The sequence below is a fragment of the Microcebus murinus genome, chromosome X (assembly GCF_040939455.1).
Source record: "Microcebus murinus isolate Inina chromosome X, M.murinus_Inina_mat1.0, whole genome shotgun sequence".
Taxonomy (NCBI): domain Eukaryota; kingdom Metazoa; phylum Chordata; class Mammalia; order Primates; family Cheirogaleidae; genus Microcebus; species Microcebus murinus.
In genome coordinates, this window is record NC_134136.1 from 95,089,609 (window position 1) to 95,106,180 (window position 16,572).

Here is a 16,572-nt window from a genome sequence, read left to right on the forward strand (position 1 = left end):
ATTTCAATGGAGAGCAGCTGAGAACTACTGAAGGCTGGTACATTGTGATACATTACTTTGATATTGGTTGAGAGAAAAGGTACCGTTAAATCAGAGACAAAGTGTCCAGATGATATGATGTCTCCAAGATCAATGATAAAAATTAGCAGTATGTTAGAGCTCACTGGTACACAATTATTGAGGCATCTTGCCAGCTAGAGACAAACAACTTTAGCCTATGGATGAGATGAAATAAAATGAATTCAATAGGGGACAGGGGTGGGAGAACTTGTGCCTGGCAAGGGAACACTATCATTAGTAATTAACGCACAGTTAGCAAATATAAAGCACATAGTGCAGTTAATTAACAAGGCAGGCTCTCGAAAGTGCCCTAAACACACACACAAACACACACAGAGACTGGAAAGGCAATTGGGGACTGACTGATGAGTGTGCATGGTGGCTGTCTACACTCATGAACAGGTTCACTGAAACATGATGGAAAGGTACCATGACGGTGCCCTACGGGTACCTCTGAATCAGAAATCGGATGAACTGCTGAGCAGTTTTCATCAAGGCTTATCTTTTCCTTTTCTTCTCCCCGGCTCCAGCTGAATGTAGGCATTCAGAATCAGGAAACTCAAAGCTGAGCTGGAAATGGCTCTTCTGAAATCTCACTCTCCCTCAGGGACCCACACACAGAGCCTCCTGACTTGGGCCTCCAGTCTCCACCATCTTTAACATAAACGGATCTGTCAGGCACAAACATGACCCACTCACAGCCTCTCCCCAGGACCTTGTCCTGCAGAGTCACCTGGCCATGACTAAAAGGGCAACCTGAGGCTATGGACTCAAGCAAGGCCAACTGGCCAACTCCAAGATCAAACCTATGACACCAACCAAGAGAACCTGGTGGCCACAAAGGCTGCCCTGAAACGAGCTAGGACAGCAACACTGGTGGCACCTCACAGAGCCCAGCACACTGCTTGCAGTTACGGTATAATGTGCCACAGAATAAGGAGAGCAGGGTAAGGAGGGCAGCGAAGTGCCAGGTGCTTTTGCAGGCATTACTTCCAACAACTCAGCATTCCTGGGAAGTGCTGTGATCCGACATGTTCAGATGAGAAAAGAAAGGCTTGGAGAGATTTTTGTTAGTGACCCAAGGCTACACGATTAGCTGAGTGGGGACTCTGAACCTCACCCACTACCTTGATTGGCATCGCAAGCTGACTTTCTAGCCCCTCTTCCATCTCATTCTAACCCGGGGGGGGGTGGCTGAATGGGGCTGTCTGTGTGCAGTGTCCCCTGGAGAAAACTCATGTGGCTGTCAACAGTGGCCAGAAAAGGAAAGAGCCACCAAACCAGATGATGGGCCTGTTTAAAATCTTTATAAATGCCGCCACAAAAGGGACTCAGCCAAAAAAAAAAAAAAAAAAAAATCCACTTCTGTCACAGATGAGAGCCGAAGGAAAGAAATTCTCTTCTGCCACAAATAAGAAAACTGAGACCTGGGTCCAAAGTGCAAAATGGTGTTGGTCACCATCTTGGAAGGACTGAGCCAAGACCCAATTCCCCATCATGCCTCCCTCCAGGCCTACAAAGTAGTCAGGCAACAGGCTACAAAAGATGCAGACATAGTAACAATCAAAACAGATGTATGGCCTACTTACAATCTCAGACAAGTCTGCAGAACTCGGGGCTTTGGCTGCTGAAAGCTCCATTCTGTGGAGTATGAAATGGTGACTTCTGGCTGACTGTGTCTGAACTCTGGGCAGGAGTGAGTTCCGTACTCTGCGAGAACTGCAAGTCTCTCTGATTCACTTGGCAGCAGAATTATTCTAAGCATCCTGTCCCTCCCACTACGCATTCACACTGGTGGGGTTTTTTAAATTCTTTGCACTTATTTCTGTTACAAATCAAGTGAAACTCATTTTTCAAAACTAATCCAATCTCTAGCACTCGAGAGTGAGGAACCTTTACAACCGAAGAGGAAGAAGAGCTACCTAATTAGGAAGAAGTTATAATTAACATCAGAGAGAAAAGAATTGGAGAACCGCAGAGTCTGCAGTAACAGCAAAATGGAGATTATTTGAGACAGCTGAAACACTCCACCCAGGCCTCCAGAAGGGGACATGCACGGGAAACAAAGGGCATATGGTGTTTGCTTTCTTCAACATCCGTTCTCACCATTAAGAGCTACACCAGCAAACTCTCATTACTTACATGTGGACAAACCTCACCCTGAAATAGACTCTAAAATACAGCTCATAATCAAATAAATTATTTTGCAAAACACAGGCCTACCTTGATTTATTTTTTGTTACATATAAAGCAAAATTTAATAAAGTCCAAAGAACTGGCAGACTGTCTATTTGGCTTAGTGAAGCGTGAATTATACTTGAAAGAAAGTCAATTTTTGTTAATTTCAAGTTTATATAATTCGAATACTGACACATTCAGAACAGGATCTTATTTTCCCCCTACAGAGAGAGTCCAAGGGGCTAACTTACTAATTAGATAAGATTTTCTACTATATTTAAATATTTCTATCCTAAAGCAAACAGGTTTTTCTACAGTTACTTAAATCATTTATTTCCCACATGTTAATGTTACCACCATCCCCGATGCTGCCCACGCTACAAAACTGTCCAAAGTTAAACTTCAGTGCAATTCTTAACCAAATAATAAGAAACTCCTGAATTAGTGCGATCTAAACTGATGATACTTTGAAACATAAAGCTAAGGTCAGCTTCAAAAAAGCTCATGTATTACTACTCACAAGCTTATTGAGATCACTGATCACATCCACTATCCCCCAGCCAGGATGAACTGGGACTGGGTCTATCTGCCCATAAATAACAAGTTCAAAGTCAGAGGATCACTTGCCTGTGTTTAACATTTAAAAAGGCCCCCAAATGAAGGGAAACAAGGGCCAAACAATGCAATGTCCTCGGTCAGTAACCCTCAGTGAGCACTGTTGGTTGTCACCCGGCACAGCTGACCCCTTTCCTCCTTCCCTAGCAGAACCTACAATTGGTCACAGGTGCCCACCTATTCCCCATGGAGCTCATTCCCAGCCCCAGAGGGGCATTCTAATTAATTCTAAGCCAATCACTGGTTCAGGCAGACAATAGGTACTAAGCTCACCCAATCAGACTGCAGGAAAGGACTCCTCCTACATACAGGCTGCGAACAGGGAAGCAAAGGGCCCCAATGCCAATGGATGCCATCCTACAACCATCTGCTGACCACAGGGAAGCCAGCCCTTGGGTGAAGCTACTGCCAAAAGGACACTGTGGAGGACAATGAGAACATGGGTTTCTGATGTCACGTTGAGCAGCTGATCACACTGTTCCCGGGGTCCATCGTACCTCTAGTCTCCCAATTATGTGAGACAACAAACATCTGTGTTTAAGACAGTTCCAGGCAGGTTTCTGTTCAGTGCAATCTAAAGCATGCTGACAGGGGACGGGCTTAGCAGCAGCTGGGTAGCCAAGAGGCTCCTTAAAGTAAATGATACACTCACAGAAAACATTCCCCTTCGTGTTAAAGCAAAAGGAGAAATTACAAAGCTGAGTGGTTGCCTAGGGCTAGACATGGAAATGAGGAGGGACTGCAAAGGGGCATGAGCATTGGACTGTGGTGACAGTCACACAACTCTGTAAATTTATTAAAAAGCATTGAATGGGATGCTTCGAAGAGGTGAATTTCATGATATGTAAATTAGATCTCGATAAGGCTGTTTTTAAAAAGCTGCTGAGAGCAGGTCGAAGGAACTTTTCCTCCATCCATATCTGAGAGTGGGATGCCCCTGCTTGAAATCCTGCCTCCGGTGGTTCTTGATTGCCCCTAGAGTCCAAGTTCCTTACAAAGGTACGAAAGATCTCTCTCACATTCTGGCCTCACTTTCCCCCACTGCCCATTCTACTCCCTGGCAAGGCTTACTTCCAGATACTCAAACTGTTTCTCTCCTCCAGGCCTCTGCTCTTCCTCGCTCACTCCAGCCCATCCTCTTCACCCGATGGAATTCCCTCTTATCCTGCCCCAGACTCCTAGGTGCCCCTCCCTTCGTGTACCTCAATGTACTGCGCACACAGCACAATAGGTTGGAAAAGCATGTTTCTGGGTCGGTCTCTGTCCCCACTTGCTCCCCCAGGGCCCAGAATGGCACTGAGGACATAACAGACACTCAACAGATGTCCACTGGACTGGACTGACCTTCCTCTTTCAGGAAAGTCAACAATTTCTCCTTCAGAGCACTTGTGTCATCAAGGTTGGAGGTGTGACAGAAGAGGCAGGTTCCAGGTGTCCTCGTTCTCATCCACACCTGCTTTCCTACAGCGACTTCGGGCTCAGCACAGGACACAGGTGGCAGCCTGCACAGTCTGCTTCAACAGTGCCCATGTCGTGCAAGAAGCCCCTTATTTGGACCACACATAGCGCTTCTGCTTCTCTGCTCGAACCCTCCCTGCTGAAGGTCACCATGACAATGTGTGGCATCTCCCATTATATAAGCTTCAGAAAAGGACAGGGAACGTCCAACTTTTTTTTTTTTCTTCTGGTTGTGGAGTTTACCTTTTTTTTTTTTTTAATGCTTAGACAAGGTAAGGAGCTGGGGTAAGAAAAGTCGCAAATGCTACATTGGGAAACACTTGGTTTTGAAGAAAGAATGCAAGTTCAAAGACACAAGAACTTGAGAAGCAAATGCTGGGAAGATCAGTCTGTACCTGGTGTCTTATCTTCCTCCTTGACCTTGGGGGAAAAGGCTAAATAGGATGATTGTGAAAGATTAAAAAGACATTTGCTGGGGAGTCCAATATCAAAAAAGAAAAATAATCATATTGTGAAAGGAGCAACCCACAAAACCCCATCGTGGAATCTGTGCTTCATCACAACAAAGATGTCGTCAAGCCCTCCTTTCTAGCTTGTCCTGGCTCTCCACGCTCTACTAGAGATGAAACCCCAAACCCAGGAGCATAGAAAAGAGCTGAAATAACACTTTAAGTATTCACGTTGGTAATTTCAACTCCTGCCTCATAATCATGACTTCTCTTTTCCATATTTGGGCCCTGGCTTCCCTGGACACTCTCCGCAAGCCTTCACAGACATTATCTAATGCTAGGCAGGTCAGCAAGCTAACCATTAAGTACTCTTTTTTTCTCCGTGCCCTCTGATTTAAGCCTGTCTGGATGCAATCATAAAGAATTGGTCAATTCCCTTCCAAGTGGCTGTGAAGATTTCTCGTGGAGTTTAGGTCAGAGAGGAAGCTCTTGGGGTGTCAGAAAGCTTGTCTTTAAACATCTCAGTCTGATTCCAACAGTGAAGTTTCCAAAGCTGTCATTACTCCCCTGCCCCCAGAGTAAACAAAGCTGGCAGATTTATTATCAAATCATTTCAGTAGCTTTTGATTTTTCTTCAAATACCTGCTGGCCTCATTCCCCAGAGACTCTAATTCAATCGGTCTGGTGTAGCCCTGAGAAACTGCGTTGTTTAAACTCCCCCAGGTGATTTCAGTGATCCACGCAGCTATAAGATAGGGGGCTGGGCCTAAAGGGTCAGAAATCCTTAGCACTAAAAGTGGCATTCCCTGGAAGTTTCTTAAAACTGCAGAATCTCAACTCCCTACAACCAACTCTCTCCCAGCCCACACTCCCACCACCAGAATCTGCCTTTTTTTTTTTTTTTTTTTTTTTTGAGACAGAATCTCACTCTGTTGCCCGGGCTAGAGTGCCCTGGCATCAGCCTAGCTCATGGCAACCTCAAACTCCTGGGCTCAAGCAACCCTCCTGCCTCAGCCTCCCGAGTAGCTTGGACTACAGGCATGTGCCACCATGCCCGGTTAATTTTTTTTTCTATATATTTTTAGTTGGCAAAGTAATTTTTTTTCTATTTTTAGTAGAGACGGGGTCTTGCTGTTGCTCAGGCTGGTTTCGAACTCCTGACCTTGAGCGATCCACCCGCCTCAGACCTCCCAAAGTGCTAGGATTACAGGCGTGAGCCACTGCACCGGGCCTAGAATCTGCCTGTTAAAGAGATCCTCAGGAGGTGAATACATTAGAGTTAGGGAAGCCTGGGTTCTGAATCTGGCTTCAGAATCTTCTAGGGTTTTTGTCTGTCCTTCACAAGTAGGAGGGCACAATCAAAATTCACATTCCACATTTTTTTCTCAGATCTTATTGATCAACAACAGGGTGAAATCCTGCTCTCTCTCACCATCCTCCTAGAAAATATGACTAGTCAGGTTAAATGTAAAAGGAGTCAAAAAACTAGACACAGCCTGTTTTTTAAATTAGAGCAATACATTTTTCCATATGCTGGCAGCATCAACACTTGCATTACTGCGCATGTTTAAAGCTACCAGTCACGTTCAACTCCTCGATTGCAGCAGAACCTGCAAAATCTTTTAGCATTAAAGGGCTTTCTATGGAACCAAAGCATGCCAGGATAAATAATTCTTGGAACTAATGAGAACTACTAATTGCATCCATTCTTAAAAATCAATATACTTAAAGAAAATTTTTAAAAATTCATATGCTTATTTCCCTTCTTCAAATAACATCATAAGGCATTTACAGGAAGTTGTGGTTTCAATTGAGACGTGGCTGCATATTTAAAAAAAAAATCTCACAGTACCATATCACAGAGCTCAGCCAAGATTCCTAGCAGGTTCTTAGAACCTGACAGATTTGGGTACCCCTTCATACTAATTACCTTCTGGTTTGAGGGTTTTGAGCATAGCCAAGGCCACCCAGACAATGCTGTACCATAGTACAAGCGAGAGTGAGAGCACAGACTCGAGTTAAACCACGGATAAGCTCAAATCCAGATCTGGCATTTATAATCTGTGCTTCCCCTGGGCAAATTACTTAACTTCTCTGGTCCATGGAAAGTGCTATATAAAAGTTGGCAGTTTTTCTCATAGCCTGTAGTCCCATGAATGGTACAGATAAAAGAACTATGCGCACAGTGGGTGCTCAATTATTCCTAGTGGTTGGAGAATACTCCATCTACATTGTATTTCCCTCAATGAAAATATCATTACCGAATACCAGCAACCTTTGGTATGTCAAGAAAGGTGCTTGCGAGAAAGTGCTTTCTTCCCCTAATGGTGGAAAAAAAAACAAAACAGATATAATCATCCTCTTCATCCAATGTGACAGCCTGCTTCTCGACTTGTATACTTACTATGGTTTATTTTATATTATGCCTCATTTCTTCTCAAAGAATAAGCATTACTATAGAAAAAATATGAAATGCATTTGAGCAGGTGAAAAATGCAGTCTATGAAACAGTAGACTGGTACCAATTAGTTAAGTTATTGAGATCACAAAAACTAATTTCTAGAATGTTCCAGGTAAGGAAGTGTCAGACAACAGTGCCTTCACAGTATTAATAGTATATGGTAACATTCAGAGTAGTAAGACAGCAGAGGAAATCGGGATGTTGCAACTATTTAAACTACTCATTTTTCATCTATTTTTAAGCACTCATGACAAATGAACAAGTGATAGATTGTTCAACATGTATTTATTAAATCCGTTTCCTTAGACAGTTTCACAGCCAGTGCTTTAACATAAACCATAAGAATTCAACAACTATGTTCGGCTTTCAGTTTTCTTTTTAATTTTTTTTTCTTTTTTCCTCAAAGGCTCTGCTTTTAAGAATACCCGTCCTTCCATTAGTTCTTACAGTACAATCATGAGAAGTCAGGCTGCTGGAGTTCAAATACCAGGGTTGATCCTTAATAGACCTGCAATAAGCCCCTCTGGGCTACAGTTTTTCCACCTATAATATAGGACTCGCCACCTGGGGTGGGGTAGGGTAAGAAGTAGCTGAGTTAATGTACATTCTTTACAATTATGAACAGGAGCAATACAGTTTTACTGGACAAATGATGAAGTATCTACTCAGAATAGCAAATTCATGTTCCTTTCACCCTGTGCCAGGTCCTGAAGTGGTTACAAAGAAGGCATAATAGATTTGCCTTGCTCCCCAAAATGGAGGGAGACAGGAGTAATTCCTACATGTGTTTAAAGGAAGAGAATTATGTAAGCAGGAGAAAAACCACCCACCACTTCATCCCTAGGTTAGCCATGACGGTGACAGCCACAAAGTTTGCTCTCACCAGCAACATGCCCAGAGCACTTCTACTGTCCAAAGCACTAATATCACATTGAGGGGATCCAACCTTGGTCACGCCTCAGGGCCTTTGCCCTCATTCTCTGCTTGGATGGCTCTTAGTAATGGCAGGAGCCTCCTTATCAATTGTGTGTGAGCTGCAACATCACCTCCCCTGAGAGGTTTTCTCTGGTGACTCCAGCTGAAACATCCCACACACCCCACAAGTCACTCTAGCCCAGGGGTCCTCAAACTGCGGCCCACCGAGAACATTTATCTGGCCCTCCGGGTGTTTTTGCCACTGCTGCCTGTCCTCCTTAGCAGCCAACTTGTCCCGGGCCCACAGTGCGCATGTGTGGAATGTGCACCGCACTCTCCAACGGCCCTCCAACGCTTTGAGGGACAGTGAACTGGCCCCCTGTTTAAAAAGTTTGAGGACCCCTGCTCTAGCCTTTCCCCCTCCTGTATTTCTTCATTGCATGTTTTACTATCTGTAATTGTCTTTCCGCTTGTCTGTGTTAAACTCTCTGTCCTCTGTTAGAATGTTAGCTCTCTAAGAGCTCAGATCTTGTTAAGCTCATTCCAAAAATGGCACCTAAAATGGCATCTAGCACATAAAGGACACTCAGTAGACAGAGCTAGGTAATATGTGTGTGTGGCTTGATAGTTCCGACAGCTATATCATCATATCTGCATCTGGTTCTAGCAATTGCTTTATCTCTTCACACTGCTTTTACTTGCCTTTTGGCATGCCTTGTAATTTTTGGTTATAAGCCAGACATTTTGTGTAGGGTAGTAGACACTGAGGTAAATAAGCCCTTTGTGTGGAATTTATATTAATCTGGTCAGGAGCTGGGCTGCATTGAGGTTTGTGGTTCCTATGGACATCAGAAACTTCAAATTCTTCTATGACTTATTTTTTGTCACTTCCCTTAGCTTTGGGGCTTCCCTTTATGCTGTTCCCCTGAGTGAGCCTGCCTCTTACAGCTCTCCCTGTTGTAATCCACCTTATTATTCCTGGAGGCTTGTTAGCATGCTGGTGGGGGAGGAAGGGAGAAGGAAAGTTCTCCAATATTCCAAGCCTCAGTCTGGAGAGTACACAGCAGGCCTGTGTCTTGAGGGTGTAGCCTTCACAAGTGTTTCTGCCCCGTCTCCAGGGATAGAGCTTCCCCCACCCCATTCCCCCAGCTGCAGCAGGTATCACCAGTGTTCTCAGTCTACCTTCTCTTTGCAGATTAAGAACATTTTTACTTTAGGTGAAATGGGGTGGCAGGGGTGTGGGCTGGGGCTGGGTAGAGTTCCCTCCCCCAGGTGCAAGGGGATTTCACCAGTGCCCTCAGATCATGTAGTTCCCCTGCAGATTAAACCTTCTGCTCCTTAAGAGAAAAAGGTCTGAGTAGATTTCTCAGTGGTTCCTGAGCCAGCATCATGAGTTTTCTCGAAATTTACCCCATCCTCCCCATGAGAGACAAGCTGGTTCCTGGAGGAAAAGCCTGCAAAGGGGTAGGACCCCTCCCTGCCTACTGCTGCCCCCGGGCGCTTCACACTCTCAAGCTAGCCCACACTCAGCCTCTAGCAATTCGTCGAATTTTCCAGCTTGATCTTCCTACCTACTGCTATGTCATCTGGTGGCTTCTGCTCCTGTAAGCAAGTGCTCAGGTCCCACCCTGTGTCTCAGAAGTCACCTCTCACACATCTCTCTCTCCAGATTTTGAAATGGCCATTTGCTCTGCAAACTCAGTTCTTTGTTAATTTCCAGTCTGTCCAGATTTTTTCTTGGAAGCATGGGAGGGACATCTTTGTAGCTCTCTACATCTCTGAGCTGAAACCAGAAGTCTACTTATTTATTTTTAAAGGATCAGAAGTATGACAAAATGGTAACATTTGATAAAACTAGGTGGTGGGTGGCTAGATGTTGGTTATATTCTCATGCTCTTCTATATTTTAATAGTTCAGTAACATTTGAAATTATAAAATCAAGGTGTAGGTGGCCATGGTAGAAAACAGTACTATAATATAAATAGACTGAAATATGTGTACAGCACTTGATTCTTCCTCAAAAATTTACAGAGATCACCTGAATTTTTTTTATAAACCAGCATTTTTGGCAACACTTCACAAACTGTTCTGCAAAAGTATAAATCACCTCCACTATATACCATTAAATTTCAGTATCCAAAAAGGAAAAGAAGAAACTGAAATAGAAAAATTAATGTCCTCAAAGAGAACAAATTTATTTTAAAATGTGCATGTTTACAAACCAAAGTATATGAAAATATTACATGTTAATCAATTCACTATTCTTTAAATTGATATCCAACCATTATTATTAATATTCACGGAACTTGAAAGTTACTAATGCAGATGCCTGCAGACCACAGGTCGGCCAGCAAGTGCCAGATCCCAGACTGCAATATATTGTGCAACACCTAGTAACCAAATGTCTTAAGCCTTTAGATTGCCACTCTTATCCACATTCCTAATTTAATATAATTGGCAATCATCTGCAAATGAAAGCAGCAGCAACTTGGTAAGATCCACTTCATGAAAAGAACTTTCCCTTCTTAAATAATTCACTATCGGATAATAGCAAATAAATTATATGCTACTAAAAAAGTGAACTATTTAATAACTCCAAAACTTCAGATTAATCTTAAGGATTGTATATTAAATTCAATTAAACCAGATGAATATTTAACATGCCCCTTCTATGTCTGTAAAACCAATCTGGCCACTCTGGGAAGACATAGGTGAACATGAATCACCTGCCAGTCCCTACCCATCAGGACAGACAGAGGGATGGGTTACCAGCCTCAGTCCTGAAAGGGCAAATGCGTGCCACATTTGCTCACATTTTCATTAGCAATGAGAGTGACTTTTAATTATTTTTATGCTTTAATATTCATTTGTACGTTTTAATTAAAAGAGAAAAAGGATATAGTTTACAGCAAAGTGAATCTTCATTGGGCTTTCATTATAATGAATGATGACAGGCCTAAGTTTGTCTATAATGAGACTAAAATGGGCTGAATCTACCAATGATGAATCTGTGGCTTTAATTATCGTGTGTGGCTCTGTGAGATGCACCTCAAGTGGAACTGCAATCAGGGTGACCATTTAGACAGCTAGATAACACACTTCATCCTGCCCAAGAACCATCACTTGTCAGTTTTGCTATGTGATCACAGGGGCTGTTTACAAATCAGCGACATCTCTGCATTGCAACCCACCCAAAATTAGATTTCATATCTAGCTCAAGGGCTAGAGAATGTGTTTAGCTTAAGGTTGGCAGAACCCTAGACTTGATTGTCACCTTAAAATATCTGTTAATGGAACCCATTCAAATTCAAGTTTTAAAATAAAAGGATGGGTTAAATTGAATAAAAAAATATCAGAGGCTAAAAAAGGAGTAAGGTATATAGATTTTGAACCACCACTGACAGCAGAAGCTCACACTGTAATTGCATGGATTATATGCACCAAAGAGATCAGCTGTCATGTGACATTTTAAACTAAATAACAGAGCAGTCCCTGGAAGAATATCAATAAGCACAAAGAAGTGATTTCTCAAAATCTGAAACCACACGAACTTGATTGATGTGCTCCAAATTCAAAAGTGTTTCATAGTTCTTATCATGTGCCACCAGCACCTAATGTCAAAATCATTCATTTAACACAGAATAGCTGAAACTATTTTCATAGGGAAGATGTATTTTTTTTATATAAGGCAGGTTGGCAATTATTCCAATTTCAAGATTAGGGGAGAAAAGAATTATGCACACACTCATGATTTTGCAGCTGAGAGAAACAGTGAAAGATTGAATTGTGGAAGAAAAAAGAAAAAAAAAGATTGAATAGTGAATATAAGTCAGGCTGTTAAACAGCAATTACAGGATGACAGCAATAAACCTGATTCCTTTCCTATTTGTGCCCATGAAGATCCCAATATTACAGTGTGACTACAGGCTTAGCAGTTATAACTTGATAATGTTTATGGTTTTAAACAGCTGTAATGTATCTTTTGCCCATAATCTGTCAACCTATTGATTTTGGATATTGTCTCTCTACTACAAATCATATCTGGTCAGCAAGGAAATCCCATCTCACTGAAGCCTTCAACAGCTGGTGTCACTGCAGAGACGAAACACCGTCCAAATGTGTCCAGCCTTGCTAAGAATAGGTTCACATTTTAATGCTTCATCAATTCCAATTATATTTTAGTATAATCATGATTAAAATGTACATTTAATAAATATTTTACAGACAATTTTAATTTATTTTTTCTTCCATGCTATGCAAAAACAGTCCCTCTTTGGCTTTAACCTGGTCCCGACTGTGTCAATTCTAGTTACCTGCACTAGCTCTCTCAGATCTTGACCACGGCCTTGATTTACAGCCAGGAAAAGTGCAACCCTGAGAGCTTCGCCACGGCTGCCAGTGGCACAGCTGATTTGCAGCATGGCCACACTGGAACTGGAGCCAATTTCAGAGCCTTTATTGGCAACCCATGAGTTGTGGGGCCTCTTGAGAAGAAAAGTTCAGTGTCAGAGGACAAAGTGGCCAGGACCTCCCCAAACCTCCTAGGAACAAAGCATGGCCCTGCGGCTTTTAGAATGTTCACACGGTTCCTCCAGCTCTGGGTCTCCATCTGGGACCACCTGCCTCTAGAAACCCAGGGCAGGATGTGGTTTGACTTGGACAACTTCTCGGCTTACAAACTCAGGCGAGCCCACTTTGTTTTTCACCCAGACTCCCAAACACATGATATCATCTCTTTGTTGGCCTTCATGAGAAAAATCTGGTTGTCCCAGAGGAAGTATGACAATAAATGAAATACTCATTCCTTCATGACAAGCAAAATTGGCAGCTAAGAGCAAAAACACGCTGACTTCATGTACCTTGTTGCACAAATAATTGTGTGTGCATATGGCTTTTGTGTTAGTACATGTGATGACATATGAAAGAGACATTCATATCTTCACCTTCACTCTCCCTAAACCCCCCTCAAGAATTTGTCTTCCTTGGTGGCACAAAGATGATGAAATTTACTCTTTATCTGGGGGTGGCAGGGTAGGGGGAATATGCTATTTCAAATCCCCTTGTGAGTTAAGAAACTAAAGTAAAACAAAATGTCTTCTGGGCAGCCCTAGAGGTGTACCACCCATATGTCCTCCAAGAAAGAACTTACACCTTTGGAGTGTGCGTCAGCTTCTCCCTGCTCTTCCCAAGGAGCCCCCAGCTGGTCACTGCCCTGGGGCAGGGAGGCAGTGCTAGGACCTGGCCATTTCTGCCTATTTCCTTTTTCCCCAGCTTTACTGAGGTATGACTGACACATAATTATATTTATATACAGTGTACAACATGGTGACTTGATATATGTATACACTGAAATGATTACTATAATCAAGCTAATTAAACATACGCATCACCTCACACAGTTACTTTTTTGTGGTAAGAACATTGAAGATTCACAAGTATACAATGCATTATTACTCACTCTAGTCATCCTGCCGTACAGTAGGTCTCCAGAACTTATCCATGTTGTAACTGCAAGTTTGTGCCCTTTGGCCAACACCTTCCCTTTTCTTCTATGGAACAATCTTTGCTCAGGAGCTCTTTTTCAGGTGGCTGAGACAGAGCCACAATCACCACCCCAAAGCTCTCCCTGCCTGGCCCTCCCATCTTGCATGATGTTATCCCCCAGCCCCAATAACCTCCTATACTCCTAACTCCATCTCAGCATCTGCATCCCAGAGAGCCCAACTGATGAACATCATCTAAGTATTGTTCCAGGATCTCAGATGAGCTTCATATTTATACGAGTAACTAATATCTGTTGACTGATTAATATGTGCCAAACACTACTCTAAATTCTTCTACATGTTCTACATCATGGGGTGACAGGTAAGGAAAGCAGCCATCCCAGCATCGGGCACAAGTTGCAGAGCAAGAGGTGGTTCTGCGGTGGGCCTGGGCCCAGGTCCCTGCTGATGGCCGAGCAGCCGTGCAAATTCCTATCTCTAGCCTGGACCTGGGCCCCTGCACTCCAGACCCGGGTCCCTAACATGCATCCTGGTTCTGAGCACAAAAACCTTAGAATCATATCCCCTCCTCCCTTTCTTGCCACATACCCAGTCTTATCAGCAAATCCTGTTGGCTCTACTTTCAGAAATTTCCAGAATCTGACCATTTCCTACCGCTCCCACTGCCACCCCCTAGTCTCCCCAAGATCCTTGCAAAGGGCCTCTGAACTGCTCTCCCATCTCCTGCCCTTGCCCCTTGCAGTCTGTTCTCAACAGGGCAGCCAGAGGGAACCTGTTAAAACATCTCTGGTCACATCCCTCCTCTGCAAGAGCTCTTCCAGTTACTTCCTAACTCACTCAGAGTCACAAGACCTTACAGGGGCCCTCCCTGATCTGGAGCCCTGTGACCTCAAACCCCGTCTCCTGCTGCTCTTCCCTGGTCCTCTCACCTCGGGTGGCACACCAGTCTATATGTTGTTCTTCTAACATGCTAGGGACTTTGGATGTGCTGCTCCCTCTGCCAGAAAGCCTCTTTTCTCCAGATCTCTACAAAGTTTTCTTCCTCACTTCCTCAAGTCTAAACTTAAATCCCCTCTTTAGAGCGGCCCCTCCCCATCTCCCCCGACCTCCATGCTTCTTTTCTCCTTCCAAATCTACCTCTATCACGGGCCCTGCCAGTCTCCGGCCAACCATAGACAAGTCAAGTGGCAATGTCTCCTTGGACCTGCTCAGAGCAGGGAGCAGGGCTTCCCTGAATCCCAGTCTCCACCATCACAATACAATGACAGAATCTGACCATCTTGACAGATGACTGCAACACCCATGACCCACGACAGGCTGGAGAGCTATAGTATGTGGGAAGTAGTATGATTTTTTTCTTTTCAATTTAATGGAAAACAACAAGGACAAGCATTAGGAATCCTAAAAAATACTAATGCTGGGATTCACAACCAGAGATACAGATGGGTCTGGAATGCAGCCTGGGCTTCAGGAATTTTTAAAGATCCCTGGGCGATACTCACGTGTAGCCAGGGTTGAGGTCCATTGGAGATCTATTTTTTAAAATTTTTATTTTGAAATAATTGTATACTCACAGGAACTTACAAAAATAGTGCATAGAGTCCCATGAACCCTTCACCCAGCCTTCCCTGGTGATGATATATGACTATATATACTACAGTACAAAATCAAAACAAAGAAATTGATATTGGTACAATACTGTTAACTACACTACAGCCTTTATTCAGTTTTCATCAGTCTTTCTATGCACTGATGTGTGTGTGTGTGTGTGTGTGTGTGTGTGTGTGTGTGTAACTCTATGTAATGTGATCCAATGCATAGATTTGTGCAACCATCATCACAATCAAAATACAGAACTGTTCCATCTCCACAAAGGAAATCCCTCATGCTACCCCTTCATAGTCATACCAAACACTGTCCCTTGGCAATCAGTAATCTATTCTCCAAGTTGATAGTTTTGTCATTTTCAGAATGTAATATAAATGAAGTCATGCAGTACGTAACATTTGACATTGGCTTTAATCATAAAGTACAATGTCCTTGAGATTCATCCAAGTTGTTGCACATGTCAATGGTTCATTCTATTTTATTGCTGAGTAGTATTCCACGGTATGGACGGACCAGACTTTGACCATTTACTCACTGAAAGACATTCAGGAAGTGTCCAATTTGCAGCTATTACAAATAAAGTTGCTATGAACATTTGTATGTACAGGTTTTCAGGTGAACATAAGTTTTCAGTTCTCTGAGATGTGTCAAAGAATGCAACTGCCGGATTACATGAGAAGTACATAGTTTTTATAAGAAACCACCACACTATTTTCCAAAGTGAACCATTTTACAGTCCTACCAGCAACATATAAGAAAACCAGTTTCTTCCTGCAGCCGCCAGCATTTGGTGTTACCACTATTTCTTATTTTAGCCATATTAATGCCCATCCTAATAGATACATAGCAATATCTCATTGTGGTTTTAATTTATATTTGAATATCTTTAATGGTTAATGATGTTAAACATCTTTTCATATGCTTATTTTACATCTTTATATCCTCTTTAGTGAAATGTCTGTTTATATATTTTACCCATTTTTATTGAAATTTTTAGTATCTTACTGTTGCATTTTGAGAGTTCTTTGTACATTCTAGATACAAGTCCATTTGTTGGACAAGTGGATTTGCAAATATTTCCTCCCAGTCTATAACCTGTCTTTCCATCCTCTTCATGGGGTTTTTCACAAAGCAAAAGTTTTTAATTTCGATGATGTCTAATTGAACAATTTTTTCTTTAATAGATTGTGCTTTTGATGTGATATCTAAGAATTCTTCAACTAGGCCTAAATCCAGGAATTTTTCTCTTATGTTTAATCCTAAAACTTTTATAGTTTTATATTTTTCATTTAATTTCATGATCTATTTTGAATTAATTTTTTAT

The 16,572-nt window shown here is 42.6% G+C and overlaps 1 protein-coding gene across 3 annotated transcripts in view; it reads right to left on the bottom strand.

The window, feature by feature from the left end:
- The window catches only part of SH3KBP1 (SH3 domain containing kinase binding protein 1), a 311,729-nt gene that overhangs the window by 238,587 nt on the left and 56,570 nt on the right, over nucleotides 1-16,572 (bottom strand). Inside the window, exon 1 of one of the 3 annotated variants that reach the window (XM_012784665.3) lies at nucleotides 1,650-1,819. The exons of the other annotated variants lie outside the window; for them this stretch is intronic. Coding sequence (XP_012640119.1) covers nucleotides 1,650-1,700 — 51 coding nt within the window. The 5' untranslated portion in view covers nucleotides 1,701-1,819. Of the gene's footprint in view, nucleotides 1-1,649; nucleotides 1,820-16,572 lie in introns of those variants that run through there. 3 annotated transcript variants of the gene reach the window in all.